Below are 24,765 nucleotides of genomic sequence, written 5' to 3' on the forward strand. Positions count from 1 at the left end.
CACAGATACACCAGAAATACATCTACACGTGGAACAACTCCTACAGAACACCTGCTGAACGCTGACAGAAGACCTCAGACCTCCCAAAAGGCAAGAAACACCCCACGTACCTGGGTAGGGCAAAAGAAAAAAGAAAAAACAGAGACAAAAGAATAGGGACGGGCCCAGCACTGGTGGGAGGGAGCCGTGAAGGAGGAAAAGTGTCCACACACTAGGAAGCCCCTTCGCGGGCGGGGACTGCGGGTGACAGAGGGGGGGAGCTTCGCAGCCGCAGAGGAGAGCACAGCAACAGGGGTGCGGAGGGCAAAGCGGGGAGATTCCGGCACAGAGGATCGGTGCCGACCAGCACTCACCAGCCCGAGAGGCGTGTCTGCTCACCCGCCGGGGCGGGCGGGGCTGGGAGCTGAGCCTCGGGCTTCGGTCGGAGCGCAGGGAGAGGACTGGGGTTGGCGGCGTGAACACAGCCTGCAGGGGGTTAGTGCACCACGGCTGGCCGGGAGGGAGTCCGGGAAAGAGTCTGCACCTGCCGAAGAGGCAAGAGACTTTTTCTTCCCTCTTTGTTTCCTGGTGCGCGAGGAGAGGGGATTCAGAGCGCTGCTTAAAGGAGCTCCAGAGACGGGCGCGAGCCGCGGCTAACAGCGCGGACCCCAGAGACGGGCGGGAGACGCTAAGGCTGCTGCTGCCGCCACCAGAAAGCCTGTGTGCGAGCACAGGTCACTCTCCACACCCCCTTCCGGGGAGCCTGTGCACCCCGACACTGCCGGGGTCCCGGGATCCAGGGACAACTTCCCCGGGAGAACGCACGCCACGCCTCAGGCTGCTGCAACGTCACGCCGGCCTCTGCCGCCGCAGGCCCGCCCCGCCTCCGAGCCCCGGAGGCCTGAGTGAGCCAGAGCCCCTGAATCAGCGGCTCCTTTAACCCCATCCTGTCTGAGCGAAGAACAGACGCCCTCCGGCGACCTACACGCAGAGGCGGGGCCAAATCCAAAGCTGAGCCCCTGGGAGCTGTGAGAACAAAGAAGAGAAAGGGAAATCTCTCCCAGCAGCTTCAGGAGCAGCGGATTAAATCTCCACAATCAACTTGATGTACCTGCATCTGTGGAATACATGAATAGACAACCACTCATCCCAAATTAAGGAGCCGTGTGGATGAAAGGCTCTTGGGCAGCAGCCAGGAGTCAGTGCTGTGCCTCTGAGATGGGAGAGCCAACTTCAGGACACTGGTCCACAAGACACCTCCCAACTCCACATAAAATATCAAACGGCGAAAATCTCCCAGAGATCTCCATCTCAACAACAGCACCCAGCTTCACTCAACGACCAGCAAGCTACAGTGCTGGACATCCTATGCCAAACAACTAGCAAGACAGGAACACAACCCCACCCATTAGCAGAGAGGCTGCCTAAAATCATAATAAGTCCACAGACACCCCAAAACACACCACCAGACGTGGACCTGCCCACCAGAAAGACAAGATCCAGCCTCATCCACCAGAACACAGGCACTAGTCCCCTCCACCAGGAAGCCTACACAACCCACTGAACCAACCTTAGCCACTGGGGACAGACACCAAAAATAACGGGAACTATGAACCTTCAGCCTGCGAACAGGAGACCCCAAACACAGTAAGATAAGCAAAATGAGAAGACAGAAAAACACACCGCAGATGAAGGAGCAAGGTAAAAACCCACCAGACCTAACAAATGAAGAGGAAATAGGCAGTCTACCTGAAAGAGAATTCAGAATAATGATAGTAAAGATGATCCAAAATCTTGGAAATAGGCTAGACAAAATGCAAGAAACATTTAACAAGGACCTAGAAGAACTAAAGATGAAACAAGCAATGATGAACAACACAATAAATGAAATTAAAAATACTGTAGATGGGATCAATAGCAGAATAACTGAGGCAGAAGAATGGATAAGTGACCTGGAAGATAAAGTAGTGGAAATAACTACTGCAGAGCAGAATAAAGAAAAAAGAATGAAAAAAACTAGGACAGTCTCAGAGACCTCAGGGACAACATTAAATGCACCAACATTCGAATTATCGGGGTTCCAGACGAAGAAGAGAAAAAGAAAGGGACTGAGAAAATATTTGAAGAGATTATAGTTGAAAACTTCCCTAATATGGGAAAGGATATAGTTAATCAAGTCCAGGAAGCACAGAGAGTCCCATAAAGGATAAATCCAAGGAGAAATACGCCAAGACACATATTAATCAAACTGTCAAAAATTAAATACAAAGAAAGCATATTAAAAGCAGCAAGGGAAAAACAACAAATAACACACAAGGGAATCCCCATAAGGTTAACAGCTGATCTTTCAGCAGAAACTCTGCAAGCCAGAAGGGAATGGCAGGACATATTTAAAGTGATGGAGGAGAAAAACCTGCAACCAAGATTACTCTACCCAGGAAGGATCTCATTCAGATTTGATGGAGAAATTAAAACCTTTACAGACAAGCAAAAGCTGAGAGAGTTCAGCACCAAATCAGCTTTACAACAAATGCTAAAGGAACTTCTCTAGGCAAGAAACACAAGAGAAGGGAAAGACCTACAATAAAGAACCCAAAACAATTAAGAAAATGGGAATAGGAACATACATATTGATAATTACCTTAAATGTAAATGCACTAAATGCTCCCACCAAAAGACACAGATTGGCTGAATGGATACAAAAACAAGACCCAAATATATGCTGTCTACAAGAGACCCACTTCAGACCTTGAGACACATACAGACTGAAAGTAAAGGGATGGGAAAAGATATTCCATGCAAATGGAAACCAAAAGAAAGCTGGAGTAGCAATTCTCATATCAGACAAAATAGACTTTAAAATAAAGACTACTAGAAGAGACAAAGAAGGACACTACATAATGATCAAGGGATCAATCCAAGAAGAAGATATAACAATTGTAAATATTTATGCACCCAACATAGGAGCACCTCAATACATAAGGCAAATACTAACAGGCATAAAAGGGGAAATCGACAGTAACACATTCATAGTAGGGGACTTTAACACCCCCTTTCACCAATGGACACATCATCCAGAATGAAAATAAATAAGGAAACACAAGCTTTAAGTGATACATTAAACAAGATGGACTTAATTGATATTTATAGGACATTCCATCCAAAAACAACAGAATACACATTTTTCTCAAGTGCTCATGGAACATTCTCCAGGATAGATCATATCTTGGGTCACAAATCAAGCCTTGGTAAATTTAAGGAAATTGAAATTGTATCAAGTATCTTTTCTGACCACAACGCTATGAGACTAGATATCAATTACAGGAAAAGATCTGTAAAAAATACAAACACATGGAGGCCAAACAGTACACTGCTTAATAACGAAGTGATCACTGAAGAAATCAAAGAGGAAATATAAAAACACCTAGAAACAAATGACAATGGAGACATGACAACTCAAAATCTATGGGGTGCAGCAAAAGCAGTTCTAAGAGGGAAGTTTATAGCAATGCAATCCTACCTTAATAAACAAGAAACATCTCGAATAAACAACCTAACCTTGCACCTAAAGCAGTTAGAGAAATAAGAACAAAAAAAACCCAAAGTTATCAGAAGGAAAGAAATCATAAAATTCAGAACAGAAATAAATGAAAAAGAAATGAAGGAACATTTTGGTACATGTCTCTTTTTGAATTATGGTTTTCTCAGGGTATATGCCCAGTAGTGGGATTGCTGGGTCATATGGTAGTTCTATTTGTAGCTTTTTAAGGAACCTCCATACTGTTCTCCACAGTGGCTGTGTCAATTTACATTCCCACCAACAGTGTAAGAGGGTTCCCTTTTCTCCACACCCTCTCCAGCATTTATTGTTTCTAGATTTTTTGATGATGGCCATTCTGACTGGTGTGAGATGATATCTCATTGTAGTTTTGATTTGCATTTCTCTAATGATTAGTGATGTTGAGCATTCTTTCATGTGTTTGTTGGCAGTCTGTATATCTTCTTTGGAGAAATGTCTATTTAGGTCTTCTGCCCATTTTTGGATTGGGTTGTTTGTTTTCTTGTTATTGAGCTGCATGAGCTGCTTGTAAATTTTGGAGATTAATCCTTTGTCGGTTGCTTCATTTGCAAATATTTTCTCCCATTCTGAGGGTTGTCTTTTGGTCTTGTTTATGGTTTCCTTTGCTGTGCAAAAGCTTTCAAGTTTCATTAGGTCAGTGGCCCGGAGATGGAAACAACCTAAGTGCCCGTCATCGGATGAATGGATAAAGAAGATGTGGCACATATATACAATGGAATATTACTCAGCCATAAAAAGAAACGAAATTGAGCTATTTGTAATGAGGTGGATAGACCTAGAGTCTGTCATACAGAGTGAAGTAAGTCAGAAAGAGAGAGACAAATACCGTATGCTAACACATATATATGGAATTTAAGAAAAAAAAATGTCATGAAAAACCTAGGGGTATAGCAGGAATAAAGACGCAGACCTCTTAGAGAACGGACTTGAGGTTATGGGGAGGGGGAAGGGTGAGCTGTGACAGGGCGAGAGAGAGTCATGGGCATATACACACTAACAAACGCAGTAAGGTAGATAGCTAGTGGGAAGCAGCCGCATGGCACAGGGATATTGGCTCGGTGCTTTGTGACAGCCTGGAGGGGTGGGATGGGGAGGGTGGGAGGGAGGGAGACGCAACAGGGAAGACATATGGGAACATATGTTTATGTATGACTGATTCACTTTGTTATAAAGCAGAAACTAACACACCATTGTAAAGCAATTATACCCCAATAAAGATGTAAAAAAAAAAAAAAATGGAATAGGTGGGTTAATGGATATATAAATAAATAAAATTAAAATAAGAATGTAAAAAAAAAAAGAAATGAAGGAAACAATAGCAAAGATCAATAAAACTAAAAGCTGGTTCTTTGAGAAGATAAACAAAATTGATAAACCATTAGCCAGAGTCATCAAGAAAAAAAGGGAGAAGACTCAAATCATAGAATTAGAAATGAAAAAGAAGTAACAACTGACACTGCAGAAATACAAAAGATCATGAAAGATTACTACAAGCAACTCTATGCCAATAAAATGGACAACCTGGAAGAAATGGACAAATTCTTAGAAATGCACAACCTGGGCTTCCCTGGTGGCGCAGTGGTTGAGAGTCTGCCTGCCGATGCAGGGGACACAGGTTCGTGCCCCGGTACGGGAAGATCCCACATGCCGCGGAGCGGCTGGGCCCGTGAGCCATGGCCACTGAGCCTGTGCGTCCGGAGCCTGTGCTCCGTAGCCGGAGAGGCCACAACAGTGAGAGGCCCGTGTACCGCAAAAAAAAAAAAAAAAAAAAAAAAAAGAAATGCACAACCTGCCAAGACTGAATCAGGAAGAAATAGAAAATATGAACAGACCAATCACAAGCACTGAAATTGAAACTGTGATTAAAAAATCTTCCAACAAACTAAAGCCCAGGACCAAATGGCTTCACAGGCAAATTCTATCAAGCATTTAGAGAAGAGCTAACACCTATCCTTCTCAAACTCTTCCAAAATATAGCAGAGGGAGGAACACTCCCAAACTCATTCTACGAGGCCACCATCACCCTGATACCAAAACCAGACAAGGATGTCACAAAGAAAGAAAACTACAGGCCAATATCATTGATGAACATAGATGCAAAAATCCTCAACAAATACTAGCAAACAGAATCCAACAGCACATTAAACGGATCATACACCATGATCAAGTGAGGTTTATTCCAGGAGTGCAAGGATTCTTCAATATATGTAAATCAATCAACGTGATATACCATATTAACAAATTGAAGAAGAAAAACCATATGATCATCTCAATAGATGCAGAGAAAGCTTTCGACAAAATTCAACACCCATTTATGATAAAAACCCTGCAGAAAGTAGGCATAGAGGGAACTTTCCTCAACATACTAAAGGCCATATATGACAAACCCACAGCCAACATTGTCCTCAATGGTGAAAAACTGAAAGCATTTCCACTAAGATCAGGAACAAAACAAGGTTGCCCGCTCTCACCACTCTTATTCAACATAGTTTGGAAGTTTTAGCCACAGCAATCAGAGAAGAAAAGGAAATAAAAGGAATCCAAATCGGAAAAGAAGAAGTAAAGCTGTCACTGTTTGCAGATGACATGATACTATACATAGAGAATCCTAAAGATGCTACCAGAAAACTACGAGAGCTAATCAATGGATTTGGTAAAGTAACAGGATACAAAATTAATGCACCGAAATCTCTTGCATTCCTATACACTGATGATGAAAAATCTGAAAGTGAAATCAAGAAAACACTCCCATTTACCACGGCAACAAAAACAATAAAATATCTAGGAATAAACCTACCTAAGGAGACAAAAAACCTGTATGCAGAAAATTATAAGACACTGATAAAAGAAATTAAAGATGATACAAGTAGATGGAGAGATATACCATGTTCTTGAATTGGAAGAATCAACATTGTGAAAATGATTCTACTACCCAAAGCAATCTACAGATTCAATGCAATCCCTATCAAACTACCACTGGCATTTTTCACAGAAGTAGAACAAAAAATTTCACAATTTGTATGGAAACACAAAAGACCCCGAATATCCAAAGCAATCTTGAGAACGAAAAACGGAGCTGGAGGAATCAGGCTCGCTGATATGAGACTATACTACAAAGCTACAGTAATCAAGACAGTATGGTACTGGCACAAAAACAGAAATATAGATCAGTGGAACAGGGTAGAAAGCCCAGAGATAAACCCACGCACATATGGTCACCTTATATTTGGTAAAGGAGGCAGGAGTGTACAGTGGAGAAAGGACAGCCTCTTCAATAAGTGGTGCTGGGAAAACTGGACAGGTACATGTTAAAGTATGAGATTAGATCACTCCCTAACACCATACACAAAAATAAGCTCAAAATGGATTAAAGACCTAAATGTAAAGCCAGAAACTATCAAACTCTTAGAGGAAAACATAGGCAGAACACTCTATGACATAAATCACAGCAAGATCCTTTTTGACCCACCTCCTAGAGAAATGGAAATAAAAACAAAAGTAAACAAATGGGACCTAATGAAACTTGAAAGCTTTTGCACAGCAAAGGAAACATAAACAAGACCAAAAGACAACCCTCAGAATTGGAGAAAATATTTGCAAATGAACCAACTTACAAAGATTTACTCTCCAAAATTTATAAGCAGCTCATGCAGCTTAATAACAAAAAAACAAACAACCCAATCCAAAAATGGGCAGAAGACCTAAATAGACATTTCTCCAAAGAAGATATACAGACTGCCAACAAACACATGAAAGAATGCTCAACATCATTAATCATTAGAGAAATGCAAATCAAAACTACAATGAGATATCATCTCACACCAGTCAGAATGGCCATCATCAAAAAGTCTAGAAACAATAAATGCTGGATAGGGTGTGGAGAAAAGGGAACCCTCTTGCACTGTTGGTGGGAATATAAATTGATACAGCCACTGTGGAGAACAGTATGGGGGTTCCTTAAAAAACTACAAATAGAACTACCATATGACCCAGCAATCCCACTACTGGGCATATACCCTGAGAAAACCATAATTCAAAAAGAGTCATGTACCAAAATGTTCATTGCAGCTCTATTTACAACAGCCCGGAGATGGAAGCAACCTAAGTGTCCATCATCGGATGAATGGATAAAGAAGATGTGGCACATATATACAATGGAATATTACTCAGCCATAAAAAGAAACGAAATTGAGCTATTTGTAATGATGTGGATAGACCTAGAGTCTGTCATACAGAGTGAAGTAAGTCAGAAAGAGAAAGACAAATACCATATGCTAACACATATATCTGGAATCTAAGAAAAAAAATGTCATGAAGAACCTAGGGGTAAGACAGGAATAAAGACACAGACCTACTAGAGAATGGACTTGCGGATATGGGGAGGGGGAAGGGTGAGCTGTGACAAAGCGAGAGAGAGGCATGGACATATATACACTACCAAAGGTAAGGTAGATAGCTAGTGGGAAGCAGCCGCATAGCACAGGGAGATCAGCTCGGTACTTTGTGCTCGCCTGGAGGGGTAGGATAGGGAGGGTGGGAGGGAGGGAGACACAAGAGGGAACATATGTATATGTATAACTGATTCACTTTGTTATAAAGCAGAAACTAACACACCATTGTAAAGCAGTTATTCTCCAATTAAAAAAAGACTTATCAAAATTGGTAAATTTTTGTGTAGTTTTAATATTTTAAAATTTTAAATATTTTAAATTTTAAAATTTTAATATTGAAGATGGAAGAAAAGAAGCAACGTTTTTGGAATATTATGCGTTATTATTTCAAGAAAGGTAAAAACGCAAATGAAACGCACAAAAATATTTGTGCAGTGGATGGAGAAGGTGCTGTGACTGATAGAACACGTCAAAAGTGGTTTGTGAAGTTTTGTGCTGGAGACTTCTCGCTGGATGGTGCTCCACTATCGGGTTGACCAGTTGAAGTTGATAGCGATCAACTGAAAGAATAATTGAGAACGGTCAACGTTATACCACGTGAGAGATAGCTGACATACTCAAAATATCCAAATCAAGTGTTGAAGATCATTTGCACCAGCCTGGTTATGTGAATTGATTTGATGTTTGGATTCCACAGAAGTTAAGTGAAAAATACCTTCTTGACCATATTTCCACATGCGATTCTCTACTTAAATGTAATGAAAATGTTCTGTTTTTAAAACAAATTGTGATGGGCAGTGAAAAGTGGATACTGTACAACAATGTGGAACAGAGGAGATCGTGGGGCAAGCGAAATGAATCACCACCAACCACACCAAAGGCCAGTCTTCATCCAATGAAGGTGATGTTGTGTATATGGTGGGATTGGAAGGGAGTTATCTATTATGAGCTCCTTCCAGAAAACCAAATATTAATTCCAACAAGTACGGCTCCCAATTAGACCAACTGAAGATGGCACTCGACGAAAAGCATCCAGAATTAGTCAAGAGAAAACGCATAATCTTCCATCAGGATAACGCAAGACTGCATGTGTTTTTGATGACCAGGCAAAAACTATTACACTTTGGCTGGGAAGTTATTATTCATCTTCTGTATTCACCACACATCGCGCCTTCAGATTTCCACTTATTTCAGTCTTTACAAAATTCTTTTAGTGGAAAAAATTTCAATTCCCTGGAAGACTGTAAAAGGCACCTGGAAAAGTTCTTTGCTCAAAAAGTTTTGGGAAGATGGAATTATGAAGTTGCCTGAAAAATGACAGAAAGTAGTGGAACAAAAGGGTGAATACGTTGTTCAATAAAGTTCATGGTGAAAATGAAAAATGTGTCTTTTATTTTTACTTTAAAAACTGAAGGCTTTTTGGCCCACCCAATATATTATAAAGATGTATGCCATGCCAAACAAAACAAAACAACACATTGATTGCAAAACTATAAAACTCACAGGCTCTTCAAATAGTCTGCATATACTGTAGATTACAGTGAATCTAAATATACCATCTGAAGAGAATTACAAATTAAAGTCAACTTTTAGATAAATAATCCAATACAAAGATTTTTTGATCGCTATAAGGTAATTATTTTCTATTAAATTGCTAATGCATTATTGGTGTTTTGATGTATTTTGATAGGATTGGAAAATCGAGGAATAAGAACATAAAAAACCAGTTTTCTGTCTTTACATTTTTAAAGTTTTTACTTAACTGCGTCATTGTATCTTCTTTTTTCCTTCTGAGTTGAAATTATCTTGTTATCATTTGAGCAAATTTGCCCATTAAAAGATAGAGATGTTTAAACAAAACAAACTTCTGCATCAGTCACCAGTTTTAGCTAGGAGAAATGGTAGAACAGGTTACCAAATAATTTGTGGAGCTAATTTTCTTGAAATTGTTTCAGAAGAGAGGAGTCACTAAGTTCATCTTATATGGAATTGAGTGGGTGTGAAGGGAAAGTCTAAGAGGAAATGAAATAGTTCAGCAATTGTCTTACCAATTAGAAAAAATGAGGATTTCCTTTATTTTATAGAAATCCTTCTTTAGCTTGAAGGAAGTACTAGTTGAAAACAACCACTGTCATCAATAGCAAACCAAAAACCAGAACCAAAACTTAGTAGAAGGGTATAAAGAGAAAGCTAAGAGTTGGATTTCATTTTAATGTGGTAAAATATACATAACATAAAATTTATCATTTTTCATGTACAATTCAGTGGTTGCAAGTATATTCACAATGTTATGCAACTATCACCACTATTTTCAGAAATTTTCATCATCCCAAAGAGAACCTCTGAACCCATTAGACAATAGCACTCATTCTCCCCTCCCACACCTGTCCCCAGTAACCTCTATTTTTCCTGTCTCTATGAATTTGCCTATTCTACGTTCATCATAGAAGTGGAATCATGCAATATTTGTCCTCTTGTTTCTGTATTACTTCAAGATTGTACATGCGGTAGCACATATCAGAATTCCTTTTTATGGCTGAATAATATTCCATTGTATATATATACCACATTTGTTTATTCATTCATCTACTGCTAGCCACTTGTATTGCTTTTACCTTTTGGCTACTATGAATAATGCTGCAATAAACATTGGTGTACAAATATTTGTTTGAGTCTGTGGTTTTAATTGTTTTGTGTATATACCTAGAAGTGGAACTGCTGGATCATAGGGCAATTCCGCATTTAACTTTTTAAGGACCTGCCAAACTGTTTTCCACAGTGGCTATACCATTTTACATTCCCACCAGCAATACACAAGGGTTCCAATTTCTCCACATCTTCATCAATGCTTGTTATTTTCTGTTTTTGTTTTTTGATAATAGCTATCCTAATGGATGTGAAACGTTATACCACTGTGGTTTTCTTTGCACTTTTCTGATGACTAATGATATTGAGCATCTGTTCACACGCTTATTGGCTACTTGTATATTTTCTTTGGAGGAATGTCTATTGAAGTCCATTGCCCATTTTAAGAATAAGTTGCTTTGCTGTTGAGTTGTATTTCTTTATATATTCTGGATCTTAATCCCTTATTAGGTGTATGATTTGCAAATATTTTCTCTCATTCTGTGAGTTGGCTTTTCACTCTTTTGATAGTATCCTTTGATACACAAGTTTTTAATTTTGATGAAGCCTAATTTATCTACTTTTTTCTTTTGTTGCTCTGCTTTTGGTGTCATGTCCAAAAAGAAAAAATCATTTGCCAAATCTAATGTCATGAAGTTTTTTTCCTAATGTTTTCTTATAAAAATTGTATAGTTTAGCTCTTAACTTTAGGTTTTGATCCATTTTTAATCCTTCCTGCATTGAATGGCCTTGGTACCTTTGTAAAAAAAATCAATTGAATGCAAATACGAGGGTTTATTTCTGGCCTCTCTGTTCTATTCTGTTAGTCATTATGACTCATTTATGCCAGTACCACACCATTTGATTACTGTAGCTTTGTAGTAAGTTTTGAAATCAGGAAGTGTGAAATCTCCAATTTTGTTCTTTCTCAAAACTGTTTTGGCTAAATGGGATTTCTTATGAATTTTAAGATGGGTTTTTCTATTTCTGCAAAAAAAATCATTGGGATTTTGATAGGGATTGCATTGAACCTGTAGATCTCTTAGGGTAGTATTCTAAGAGATAGTATTCTAAGAGATAGTATTCTAAGAGATAGGGTGGTATTGTCATCTTAACAGTGCTTTGTTTATCATTCTGTGAACATGGGATAGCTTTCCATTTATTTAGGTCTTCTTTAATTTCTTTCAGCAATGTTTTGTAGTTTTCATTGTATAAGTCTTTTGTCTCCTTGGTGAAATTTATTCCTGAGTACTTTATTCTTTTTGATGCTATTGTAAATAAAATTGTTTTCTTAATTTCCTTTTCAGATTTTTCATTAATAGTGTATAGAAACATAACTGATTTTTGTGTTTTGATTTTATATTCTTCAACTTTGTTGTATTTGGTTATTAGCTTTAGCATTCTTTTTGTTTTTGTTTTTTGTAGAAGTTTTAGGGTTTTCCACATATAAAATAATGCCATCTGTGAAGAGTGATACTTTTTCTCCTTTCTTTCCAATTTGGATGCTTTTATTTTTATTGTTTTATTTTTAACATCTTTATTGGAGTATAATTGCTCTACAATGGTGTGTTAGTTTCTGCTGTATAACAACGTGAATCAGTTATATGCATACGCATATCCCCGTATCCCCTCTCTCTTGCTTTCCCTTCCACCCACCCTATCCCACTACTCTAGGTGGTCACAAAGCACCAAGCTGATCTCCCTGTGCTATGTGGCTGCTTCCCATGAGCTATCTGTTTTACATTTGGTAGTATATATATGTCCATGCCACTTTCTCACTTCGTCTCAGCTTACCCTTCCCCCTCCCTGCATCCTTAAGTCCATTCCCTACATCTGCGTCTTTATTCCTGTCCTGCGCCTAGGTTCTTTAGAACCATTTTCTCTTTTAGACTCCATATATATGTGTTAGCATACGGTATTTGTTTTCCTCTTTCTGACTTACTTCACTCTGTATGACAGACTCTAGGTCCATCCACCTCACTACAAATAACTCAATTCCATTCCTTTTTATGGCTGAGTAATATTCCATTGTATATATGTGCCACATCTTCTTGGATGCTTTTATTTTTTAATTTTTTCTTGCCTAATTGCTCTGGCTGGAACTTTCAGTACTACGTTGAACAGAAGTGGTGAAAGCAATGAAGAGCGCAGTCAGCCTTCAGAACACACCACTCTGATATTTGGAGGACAAGTTCCTGACGGTCTGTCCTGGTTCTGGCAAGCTGCACCAAACAGTCTGCCACCCTCACTGTTACCTGCCACAAAGATGGGGGAGTGGAGGGTGGTAGCCACCACCACAGGGGAGAGGTTGAAACTCACTGATGTTTAGCAGCCTCTCCACCAAGCTCTCCACCGGATGCTCCCAGGTTTCCACTAGAGTCTAGAGTTCCAAAATAGTTCCTCCAGACACTTTCTGCCAATTCAGTAGCTGTTGAGGTAGAATGATGGATTTCTAGAGCTTCCAGTTCCACCTTCACCCCCCCAAGAGTTGGATTTCTTTTTCTTTTAGCCTGTTAAATCTTTGTTTCAGTAAGGTCAGTGTTATGGGGTAAATTCTTTGTGGGACAATTGGCCTCCTTTTGTTTCAAAGTCACAGATTCTACCACTGATCCTGGTTGGCCATATGACACACTTGTGTAATTTAAAAAACCCTGAATGTGAGTGTAGGGAGAATTCAGTTAAGTTTTATTTGCTTCTGAAATTAATAGAAATCCAAATTAGGCCAAACTTTTTTAATTTATAGAATTGATTTACATTTAAAAACCATGAATGCCTCATTTAAAATATTTTTTTTCTTATGATAAATCAGTGAAGCACTGTTTTAGAAAACAACATTTTGTTTCATCTGCTCTGTTTTGTAACCAACTTCTTTATGTCAGTGAAGAGTTAGCTTAACAAAAAAAGAAACATTTTTCTTGTGCCCTACATTTTTACCATCTTTTTCATCCTGTCAGAATAATCTTAAATTTAGAATGCTAAAAAAAAAATTCAGTAAGAGAACAATGTCACATTTTTTATTAGGAAGCAAAGTTTATAACATTATCACAGAGGTGTGAATCTTTGTGTGAGCTTTCCACTTGAAGACAAACTATTCATTTAAATTTTCAAAGAATACAATGTTTCCAGTAGCTTCTTTTTGACTGGCTAACATTTCCCACATGCCAGTTGTGGGTTGGCTATTTAATTACTAATATCTTCTTCAAAATGTTCTTAATTCATATTTCACTTCTGAAAAAATAACAAAATAGATGTTTAGGGTTAATATGGTGCTTAATGAAATACCTGTTTCCATTTTTTTAAAAGAAAGTATTCTGCCTATCTTGTAATGAATATACATCTTTTTGACCAAATGAGCAGGTTTTCTGCCAGCAAGAGGACCCTAGTGAACCTGAAGAAGATCACTATGGTCGAGGATGGGCAGCGAGGCTTTACTGCAAACCCTGTCACTGTTTTCTCTGGCTCTCTAGAGAAATTTCTAGAAAAAGACTTCTAGAAGTTTCTCCCTCCTGTTATGACTGAGATACTTTCCTAGGCTTAGTCTCTATTTCACTTTTCTTCTAGCCAAAAGGAACAAAGCTCCACGTGAAGTTTCTTTTGAAGATTTCTAAGGAAAAAGGAGGCTCTAAGCACTGAATATGGAGAACGAGGTGGGTCCGTTTCAGCTCTTAAGAGTATGTTTCCCCCAGAAAACTGTCCTTTTTCTTAGTGCCTACCCTCTCTACCATGTTCCGGTGGGATTTGTCTGCCGAGTGGCTTCCCAGAGGAAACCTGACTTTTCCAGGCCAGGTAGTGGCCTCCAGCTTGCCCTCCCCATGGCCCCATCCTCCGAGCAGGACCAGGAGGTCCAGAGCAGTTTCACTTCCCACTGCCCTGCAGGCCGGCCCGGCTGCTCATTTCTCACTGGCCCCCTCTCGCCTCCCCCATCTTCCTCATCGCTCTCCCCCCACGTGTCCCTCTCTCCCCTTCCCCTGTATCTGCTCTTCTCAGAAGTTAGCTTACAAAGCAAAGTTGTAACTTTGAATTCCTGTTTTTCCAACCGCCCTCATGTGACAGGATATCTCCTTATTGGAGGTTTTCCCTAATTTCAGAAGCCCTTTAAAAGTGGGCCCTGCCTCCAAGCTTCTTTTCAGCCGGTTGTGCAGAGAGGGGGGGAGGGGCAGGGCGAGCCGGCGCCCTCACTGTCTTGGTTCTCCCGGCTCTCTGCTCTCCATCCCTGCAAGAAGAGGATCAACCCTGGGCCATGAAGCTGTCCGCGCTCCTGTCTTTCCTTTCTCTCCTTCCGGTTGCCGTGCAGCTCCTGGGTAAGTGGGCTCTGACCTGGAAGCTTTCTGACTTGGGGCCTGGGGTACCCCCTCCCCTCTGGGTCAGGGTTGAGGGATTTCTTCCACACCTGCGGGGAAGAGAAAACAGGACTTCCGCACCACCAGCTCTGCGGCAAACCTCCGCCTGGTCCCCAGGCCTGGAAGCGGGGCACCCGGAGGAGGCGGCCGCTTGGCAGGGCAGAGGGGCGGCCTGACCTGAGCGCCACAGAGCCCCATCTTCCCCTTACCTCTTCTCTCATCTGCCGTTGCCTCTTCCCCGCTTTATTCTTAGAGCGATTTCCTCTGTGGTTGGCCGATTCTAATTTTCAGTTTCTATCTAACCCCCCATCAACAACTTCTGAGTGTTTTTGACCAAAAGGAAGGCGGCACTGGTGTCTCTCTTCATGGTAGGTCTAAGGATGGATTGCAGATCGTCCCCCCGCCCGAAGATTCCATGGGAGTTTTAGAACTCATCTCTTTTTCTGTGAATGAGCCATTACATTTTTGCTTAATTGGATTATAGTTGATTTACAATGTTGTGTTAGTTTCAGGTGTACAGCAAAGTGAATCAGTTTTACATCTACATATATCCACTCTTTTTTAGATTCTTTTCCCATATAGGTCATTACAGAGTACTGAGTAGAGTTCCCTGTGCTATCCAGTAGGTCCTTATTAGTTATCTGTCCTATATACAGCAGTGTGCTTATGTCAGTCCCAGTCTCCCAATTTATCCCTCCCCCCCTTTACCCCCTGGTAACCATACTTTTGTTTTCTACATCTGTAACTCTATTTCTGTTTTGTAGATAAGTTCATTTGTACCCTGTTTTTAGATTCCATATATAAGTGATGTCATTTGATATTTGTCTTTCTCTGACTTACTTCACTCAGTAGTGGATGAACCGTTTGATCTAGCTTTTACTGCCGGAGAGTTCATCCTTATCTATGTTCCACGTTGATCCTTATCTCTGTTCTAAGTTGTTCACACTGATTTATTCCTGTCCACCCTCACCCTTTTTTTTTTTTCCTGGAGACTGATGATTGCTCGTGAGGCATAGATTCAGAGCTTTTCAGAAGCCCAAAGACATTATGGAGTCTCTCTCTTCTATTTCTTTTATGGAGAAATAGAAGAAATACTCTCTCTTCTATTTCAGTCTCAACCTGCTTTACCCTTGGAATGAGAGTGCCTGTAGGAATTTTTATTTCCAGGTCTCTTTTTACATGGGACAAACGGGATTTCAACTTGGAAATGCTGGCTCCCCGATCCCCCTTCATTCCTCTCAAATCAGCAAACGCCGTCTGCGCCCAGCCTGTGCGAAAGGGCGCTCCATGCCCTGTTGAGTTGGACGCGGGTGTGAGTCGGGGCCACGGAGGAGACGGAAACTCCCCCCCACCAGGAAGCCTCCCAGGGACAGTGTTCCATCACAGAAAGCGTTAACTCACCATGAGCCCGAAGTAGTGGGGATTATAAAAACACAAGCAAAGGCAGTAGGGTTTGCACCTGGCCCCTGCCGGGAAGCTGCTTAATTTCTTTGTGCTTTAATTTTTGTGTGTGTAAAGTAAGGAGCATTGTATTACTTGCCTCACCAGTTGTGGCAATGATTCAATGAGTTGAACTGTGTAAAATATTTAGAACATAATATGACCCAGAGTAGTTGCGTCCTAAGTGTCAGCTGTCAATAGTAGTGACTTCTTTTTAGTCCCGTGATAGCAATCAATTGTTCAATACAAGCAGTAGAGTTAGCATTTAAAGGAGAAGTTTCCCAAAAAAACAATGCCGAGGAAAGAGTCCTGGGGCCTGAGGACACATTTGACCTGAGTCCTGGCTGCAGAGTGCATCCCTCAGACAGTGAGGAGTGCGACAGCAGGGCAGGTGAGCTCCACATCACCCCTGTCTTCATCTTGAAAAACAGTCTTGTGCAGGAGGATTAATATATTCTTTGTGACCCCAAAGGTTAAAACTAAGAGCAGTGAAAATCTTCTAACGGTTGCGCTGTCTCAAATAGAATGTTCTGCTTAGGGGTAAGTTCTCTGTCACTAAAGGTCTTCAGACAGACACTGGATGAGACCTGGACCCTAACCCAGCACCTTCCAATAGGTACGTCGTCAGCCACATTATGCAGCCACCTTTAAAAAAGTAAAAAGAAACATTGATTTTATGAATATGTTTTATTTAACCCAATGTATCTAAAATATTATTAGTCAACATTCATCAATATAAAATTTACTGGGATATTTTTACATTCATTTTTTTAAAATTAAAATGTCAACATCCAATGCGCATCTTATACTTACAGGGCATCTCAGTTCAGACTGGCTTCATTTCAAGTGTACAATAGACCCTTGGGGCTAATAGCTACCATACTGGGCAGCACAGATACCACAGATAGAGCCCCTAAATTTCTTTTTTTTTTCTTCTTTTTTTTTTTAGCCACACTGCGTGGCTTGTGGGATCTTAGTTCCCAGACCAGGGATTGAACCAGGGCCTTCGGCAGTGAGAGTGCAGAGTCCTAACCACTGGACTGCCAGGGAATTCCCTAAGTTTCTTTAAATTTGCTCTTAATGTTTTGGGGGCAAAAAGTCTTTCTCACTTTGCTTAGGCAGTTTTCCTTCCTGGAGACAGCAGGATGCCTTTTGCTCTGATGAATGTCTTCCTCTTCATAGACACAACTATGGGAGAAGCAGGAGAGTGCTGAAGGATCTTTACTTAAAGAATGAAAGCAAAACAAAAACATGTATAAGGGAGCTCTTTCCAGAAAATTTGTTATTAACTTGAGAGCCTTTAATTCTTATTTGGCCTTTTCTTGGCCCAGTGGCACATGAACGGAGGTTTCTGGATAAAGCAGAGCGCCTACTTAGCTGTAGAATAAAGAATGTACAAACCCTCCGTACCCCTCCCCTGGACTCCCTTCCCATTTATACAACCCCCCCAAAAAGGTCTCCCTGCTTCCTGTGGTTTCTTTCCAACCCAGAACCCTTTCTCCCACTTCCCTGAGAACATCCTGCATCATCAACACCACGAGACCCCGTGTTGTACCTGGATGGGGCCGGGCGGCCAAGCATAGCAGAGGGAGAGTGATCTCTTTAGCAGGAAGAACTGCATTCAGTTCTTGTGCCAACGTCTCGACCTCAGTGGGGGATACAATCGTGGTAGAGATACAGTGAGAGTTGCTCAGGCACAGAGGTTTAGCTTGAAATTGGGACGGTTTGGCTCACAGGCAGTGCAGTGGTGGTAAACGTAACAGTTGGTTCTCAGAAGAGAAAAAGCACTGATTTGTGGCATGGAGTGATTTCCACAGTGTGAGACTCCAACCATGGTTGATTTCAAACTACCAACGTGAGGCCACTGGAAGCAGAGTTGGGAAGAGGTGTCAGTAAGAGGCTCTCACTGGCCCGTGAGGGTGAAAAAAACCAAAACTAACAGAGTGAATGTGACCTCTAGCCCACTGCTGTCCTGCATACAACCTCCTCGTTTATTGTAAGAAGACTGAGGTCCTGACAGGTTAAGTGATCTTTCCAGGGTCTCACTGGTTAGTGGCACAACCTGCTGAATGCTCAGGCCTGCTGACTCCCAGGGCAGCGTTCTTTCTATCAAACAGAAGCAATGTGTTTTTGCTCCACAGATGATTGGTTTCATACCAATCTTGGACATCTTCGGGGAACAGTTGCCCACTGCCTATTCCCTTACTAGTTTTCATTTTTCATAAAATTTTCCTTATAATATTTCTACTTTTCTTCTTGTCTTTCTCCCTTCCTTCCTTCCTTCCTTTCTTTCTTTCTTTCTGTCTCTATCTCTTTCTTTCTTTCTTTCTCTCTCTTTCTTTCTTTCTTTCCTTCTTTCCCTTTCTTTCTTTCTGTCTCTCTCTTTCTTCTTTCTTTCTTTCCTTCTTTCTTTCTTTCTCTCTTTCTTTCTTCCTTCCTTCCTTCCTTTCTTTCTTTCTGTCTTTCTTTCTTTCTCTCTTTCTTTCTTCCTTCCTTTCTTTCCTTCTTTCCTTCCTTCTTCTTTCTTTCCTTCTTTCTTTCTTTCTTTCCTTCTTTCTTTCTTTCTTTCTTCCTTCCTTCCTTTCTTTCTTTCTAACTTTTATTCATTTCTAGTCTCTCATTTCTTCCTTCATACATATGACTTGTTTTGGATACCAGATTTAAGACATACTTTCAGACATTGTTGACCAAAACCAAATTTTTGTCATCTTTCTTTTTTCAATTACTCTTATAGTTGTCTATTTTTCATGTTGTTGTCCCAAATAACCTCTGATTTTTCTATAATTCAGAGATGAAGATCTGTGGATGTAGGATATTCCAGATATAGGCAAGAAGACAATTGCTTTGTTGAGTGACATTTCAGTGGCTTCTGAGGGTGTTGGACCTAATTTCTAGGTAGGAAGAGTCATCACTGGTTAAATGTGAGCTTTAAAGAATCAAATACGCTTGAAAGAAGCTAGAAAGAGAAAGACAAATACCATATGATATCACTTAAATGTGGAATCTAAAATATACACAAATGTGGAATCTAAAATATACACAAATGAACTTATCTATGAAACAGAAACTGACTCACAGACAGAGAGAACAGACTTGTGGTGGCCAAGGGGGAGGGGGGTGGGGGAGGGATGGATTGGGAGTTTGGGATTAGCAGATGCAAACTATTATGTATAGAATGGATAAACAGCAAGGTCCTACTGTCTAGCACAGGGAACTATATTCAATATCCTGTGGTAAACCATAATGGAAAAGAATATGAAAAGGAATATATATATATGTATAACTGAATCACTGTGTGCAGCAGAAATTAGCACAACATTGTAAATCAACTATACTTCAATAAGTTTTTAAAAAAGAAAATACAGAAGGTAACCTGTCAAAAAAAAAAGAATCAAATACACTCAACCTCAGTTAAGACAAAGACCCTCGTCTTCAAAGGGACCTGGAGATTACAGTGATGACACTGATCCTGAAACCCGGTCTGAGACTGAATCTTGAGCAGCTAAGGGAGAACCAGGAGACCACAGATCACAAAGGGAGTTGCACAGGAAAGTAGCTTCTGAAGTGGTTTCTTATCTGCATGGCAGAGAGAGGGAAACGGATGTCAATGTGAGAACAGCAGTGTCCTCTTGCCTCTTGGCAACCATCAAGCTTTATTGAATGGAAATACCATATGGTTACATGGGTCCATAGAGGGAACTAGTGGAAATCAGGTAGAATAAAAGTGAAAGTAAAAGGAGATAGGAAGGCAAGTGCCCTTTCAAAAGGAATGGAAACTGACAGAGAAGTAAGCACTGTTGGACAGGTTCTTCTAATTACAGACCAAGATAAGGTCACAGAGCCCTTTCAGAGCTTTAATCACTTTAAGTAATTGCTTGCAGTTCCTTAATCAGATCCTTAATCAGATCCCAGTGAGATGGGTTGGGTGGGTGTTACAGTCCACATTTTACTACAGGAGGAAACTGAGGCTTGGAAGTCAGCTAGCCATTAAGGACCAGAGCTAATTCTTGACCATGGTCTTTTGGCTCTGAGGCTAAGAAGTAGATGTAATTTACCAGCTGGAGTGTGTCCATCAGGAAAGACATAAACGTGCTTCAAAACAACAGTCTGTCAAAGAAGGACTTACTTAGTCCCTCTCTTTGTATCAATTGTTTAGACTTTTCACTTGGAGATGGGAAAGAGGACACTAACATTTGAAGGTTTACTCTCTGCAAAATGGTATGCTGGGTGCTTTGCTTAAATTATCTCATTTAGAAAATTCAAAGCAACTCTATCAGAGAGCATTATTATACTCATTTTACAGATCTGGAGTTGAGACTAGAATGATTAACTAAGGCAACACAGCTAGTGAACGGTGGAACGAGCATTTGCCTGCAAGTTTGCTGACCCGGAAGAATATACCTCTCTCCACCACATCACCTGGAAACTCTGGGGGTCTCCACTGTCTCTGTCCTTCTGTCCTTCCCTTTGGGCTGCTGCAAAGGTTCTCTGTTTCTCCGGTTTCATCCTGTTCTGGACCATTTCACATTGCCTTTAAGACTGATTTTCCCAAGTTAGTGATAAGAATACACTTACATGTATCAAGCAATTTCTGTGTCAGGAACTGTTCTCAGTGCTTTATTTAGATGATCTCATTTAATTCTCACAACAACTAGCAGGTCCTGTGCTTTCCTCCTCATTCTTTGTGGGGGGAGGGGACGAAAAGGCAGCACAGAGTAGTTTAGAAACTTGACCAAGGTCACACAGCCAGAGAGCAGTACAGCTCTGATTATGTCACAATCAGGTGAACATGATACATAAAGATTAATTAGTGTGGTTGAGTGGAAGAAGAAAAAGCTGTGTAGAGTCAACCTCTTACCTACAGGTTTTGTTTGTTTGTCTTGAAATTGGGGGAGAGGCTGGCATTTTGAGGTTGAGGATATAGGGGAGAAAGGGAAGGATAGTGAGTAGAGCCTCAGGAGGGGATGGAATCCAGGACACAGGTAAAGGGATCAGCAGGCTGAGGGAGAGCCACTGAGATGGGAGTGAACGAACCCAGGGAGGATGTAGATATCCCTGTCTTTAGGAGGGGAGGCAGGAAGTTGGCAGAGTTCCTTTTCCCAGCCTCTATTCTTTCTTTGAGGTCACAACCCATATTGGATTCATACTTGGACCTCCCCAGATAGCCAAATGCAGGGACGTAAATTAGTAGGTTCTCTGGAGATTTGATGAATGAATGAAGGATTGAAGTGGTAAATAAAATCATTCTCCATTTTTCCTTTATCCTTTTGTTCAACATCGCTAAACCTAATAGTGTGATCCTTAGTTTTTTCCCCTGCCCCCAGCACTTGTTGTAGTTTTTTTTGCATATACTAGGTTCATAATAAATATTTATTTTTAACTTACAAACATTATAAATTTATAAAAATAAATATTTATTAACTTACTTTCAGTTCTTTGGAGACACATCTGTGGGTGTACATTCACTTATAGGGGTTAATAGATTCTTAGTCTGGATGGCTCAGGTGGTGACCTCTGACAATGATTTGAGTGAAGTAGTTTATTTGGGAGCCAGTCCTGGGAAAGACTAGCTGAAGGGTGCAGACATGAGACCAGAATAAAGGCCGCTGGTCCATGGTGGGTCCAGGAGCCATGGCCCCCTGTGGACAGCTGTAGCTCAGCCTTGCTAGGTGCCCTGGGTGACAATGTAGGATGTGCGCCTCAAAATCATCCTACCCACGGTGCAAAGATTGGGGCTGTTTATTCGTCTGTAGCCATTGGTCACTGGCAAAGGGCTACTCCTAGGAGGAGTTCGTTCTCTGACCCTACTGGTCTTCGCAGTGTGTGAAGCGTTCTCTGATGGCCAGAAAATGCCCCCCGGCCCAGAGATGTGGTGATGCCACTGGGGCCCGGGGCTGGCGCTCACTGAAATGGCAAAAGGCAGGAAGAAATGGTTCTGGTAGCATCTGCTGCAGAATACCCACTTATTTTCCTCTTATCCAGCTTCTCTGTCTTCCAGAAGTTATTAGCTCTTATGCTTTCATGTCAGCATTTTACGTATTGATGGTGGGGAAAGCCTAAACACATATAAGGAAGTGCAGCATATAATAGTTACATCTCTAACTTGTCACCTTTAGTAACGCAACTTTCTTTGCCAGTAAGTTTGGAAGTTTAATGACTTGCTCAATGTTATCATTTTAAAATGGTTCAAATGTGCTTAAAAGAAAATCTGTACCTGTGATATTGGATATCTAGGTTTCAGCCATTTTTAACCTGAGGCATTGTGTGGAAACTTCTTGCTTCTTTCCTAAATGTATTTTGACCTTTGATCTTTCTCCCCTTGAAGTGTGGGCTCCTTGTGGCAGGGAATTTGTGTCTGGTTTGTCTTTGCATTGTCGCTAGCATGGTGCCCAGCACCTATTTGTTGAAAAATAAGTGTGAGGTTAGTAAGATTGAGTTAAGGTGGATGACGGGTCTCTTCAATTCTGTAAATACATTTCTGATGTGTAAGTGTCATCTGTTATCATTTGTTCAGCTTTGCAATATTTCTGTTACAAAAACATAATTAGTATAGAAAACAAAAATCAAATGTTTATCCAAATGAAACATTGGTCTGGTTAATAGTGACAAAAATGCCACAAGCTGTCTTTTGGTCAAGGTCTTGAATCATTTTCAGAGGAAGAAGTATGACATTTTAACTCAGAGACATTGCACAGAGACAGTGATAAAAGCAAAACTTACATGTTGACTAGTTGAGGAGAAGAATAATGTATGAATGCGGGATCATAAAGCAATGATTTTACATTTCCTTGTATTGTCTGGCGAAGGCAATATCAAACTTGCACTGCTTCCTAATGTCAAAGATAAATAAAGGAAGCAAGAAGAGATAAGTTTGTATTGAAATAGAAGCTTTTCATTTCCAAGTACTCCTTTTTAAAAAAAAAAAATTATTTATTTCGTTGCGTCAGGCTCCTTAGTTGCGGCTTGCGGGCTCCTTAGTTGTGCCTCTCCAGCTCCTTAGTTGTGGCACCAGGGAAGTCCCCAAGTACTCCTTTTATAAGTATAAACATTTATAAATCACTCTTTGGTAAAAATAAAATTTCAAGGGAAAAAGTCTTATGAAATAGAACCATCATCAGTAATCAACTATTAAATAAAAGAATGTAACTGGGTTTACAGTCAGGAGATGCTTCAGATTTAATGACTCTTCTTTTATTCATTCAACTAATATTTGTTGAGGGACTATTATGCTCCAAAAAGAGAGAATACAGTACTGGATTGGAACGATAAGTCTTTCTACTCAGCCAATTTACATTCCAGTAGGGGCACAGACAAAACACAAGTAAACAAAATTTTAAAAATATATATTTTAAGATGGTTATGAATAGTATATAGAGAATAAACGAGTAAAATCTGGATTGTTAGCTCACTAAGGATTTGGCACTTGAATTGGAACCTTAATGAGTATTTCAAGAAGAGGGAACTTGAAATACAAAGTCTCTACAGTGAAAATGAGCTTAAAGTTCTTGAGGAGCAGAAAGGCTTTGTGGCTGGCAGGTGGTGAGTGAGAACAAGGGTGGGAGGAGGTGAGAGCAGAGGGTCAGCAGGGCTGGATCGAGCCCCATCTAGTAAGCTGTGACATGGAGACTGGAGGGTTTTTTTCCCATGTGTGCAGTGGTCCTCTTGAAGGGTTTAAATGTGGGAAGAGATATGGTAAAAAGCAAAATCTCTTCCAACCTAGAAAACCTCTCCCTGAAAGTAGAAGAAAAAAAAATAATTTTATTATGGAATAACTATTCAAGCCGACTGTGATATGCACTGTCAATCTGCTAAAGGGATTGCAAAACAGAGAGAAATCTGCCTCTTTTATGTGGCTAAGTAGAAACATTCCATGACATTAGGTAGGGTTTACAGTTTGGAGTCAGGTGACATGTTAAGCCCATGTCAACCAGGAAACTGGGAGATCAGGCATTATCTCTGATGATTCCAGTTTCAAAGTGAGGAAGATCAGAGGAAGAACATGGTGGCTTAGTCTGGGGTGAGGCAGTGGAGGTGAAGAGAAAAGAATGGATTAGGGTATTTGTATTAGTCAAGTTTCTCCAGAGAAACAGAACCAGTAGGGGGTGTGTGTGTGTGTGTGTGTGTGTGTGTGTGTGTGTGTGTGTGTGTGTGTGTGTGTGTGTGTGTGTGTGTGTGTATCTCTGTGTGTGTCTCTCTCTACCCACCATCTATCTATCTACCTATTATCTATCTATCTAATATCTATCTGTCTATCTATCTGTCATCTATCTGTCAATGTCTTTTTGGAGAGATTTATTTTAAGGAATTGCCTCGTGCAGTGGTGGAGGCTGGCAGGCTGGTAACTCAAGAAAGAGTTGATACTGCAGTTCAGGTCCAAAGACAATCTAGAGATAGAATTTCCTCTTCTGGA

The 24,765-nt window shown here is 40.6% G+C and overlaps 1 protein-coding gene across 1 annotated transcript in view; it reads left to right on the forward strand.

Annotated features, from left to right (window-relative positions):
* Positions 1-14,794: 14,794 nt before the first annotated feature.
* MRC1 (mannose receptor C-type 1) overlaps positions 14,795-24,765 on the forward strand; it is a 98,030-nt gene continuing 88,059 nt past the window's right edge. Inside the window, exon 1 of the mRNA XM_060121740.1 lies at positions 14,795-14,876. Coding sequence (XP_059977723.1) covers positions 14,816-14,876 — 61 coding nt within the window. The 5' untranslated portion in view covers positions 14,795-14,815. The remainder of the gene's footprint in view (positions 14,877-24,765) is intronic.

Source organism: Lagenorhynchus albirostris, chromosome 1, assembly GCF_949774975.1.
Source record: "Lagenorhynchus albirostris chromosome 1, mLagAlb1.1, whole genome shotgun sequence".
Taxonomy (NCBI): domain Eukaryota; kingdom Metazoa; phylum Chordata; class Mammalia; order Artiodactyla; family Delphinidae; genus Lagenorhynchus; species Lagenorhynchus albirostris.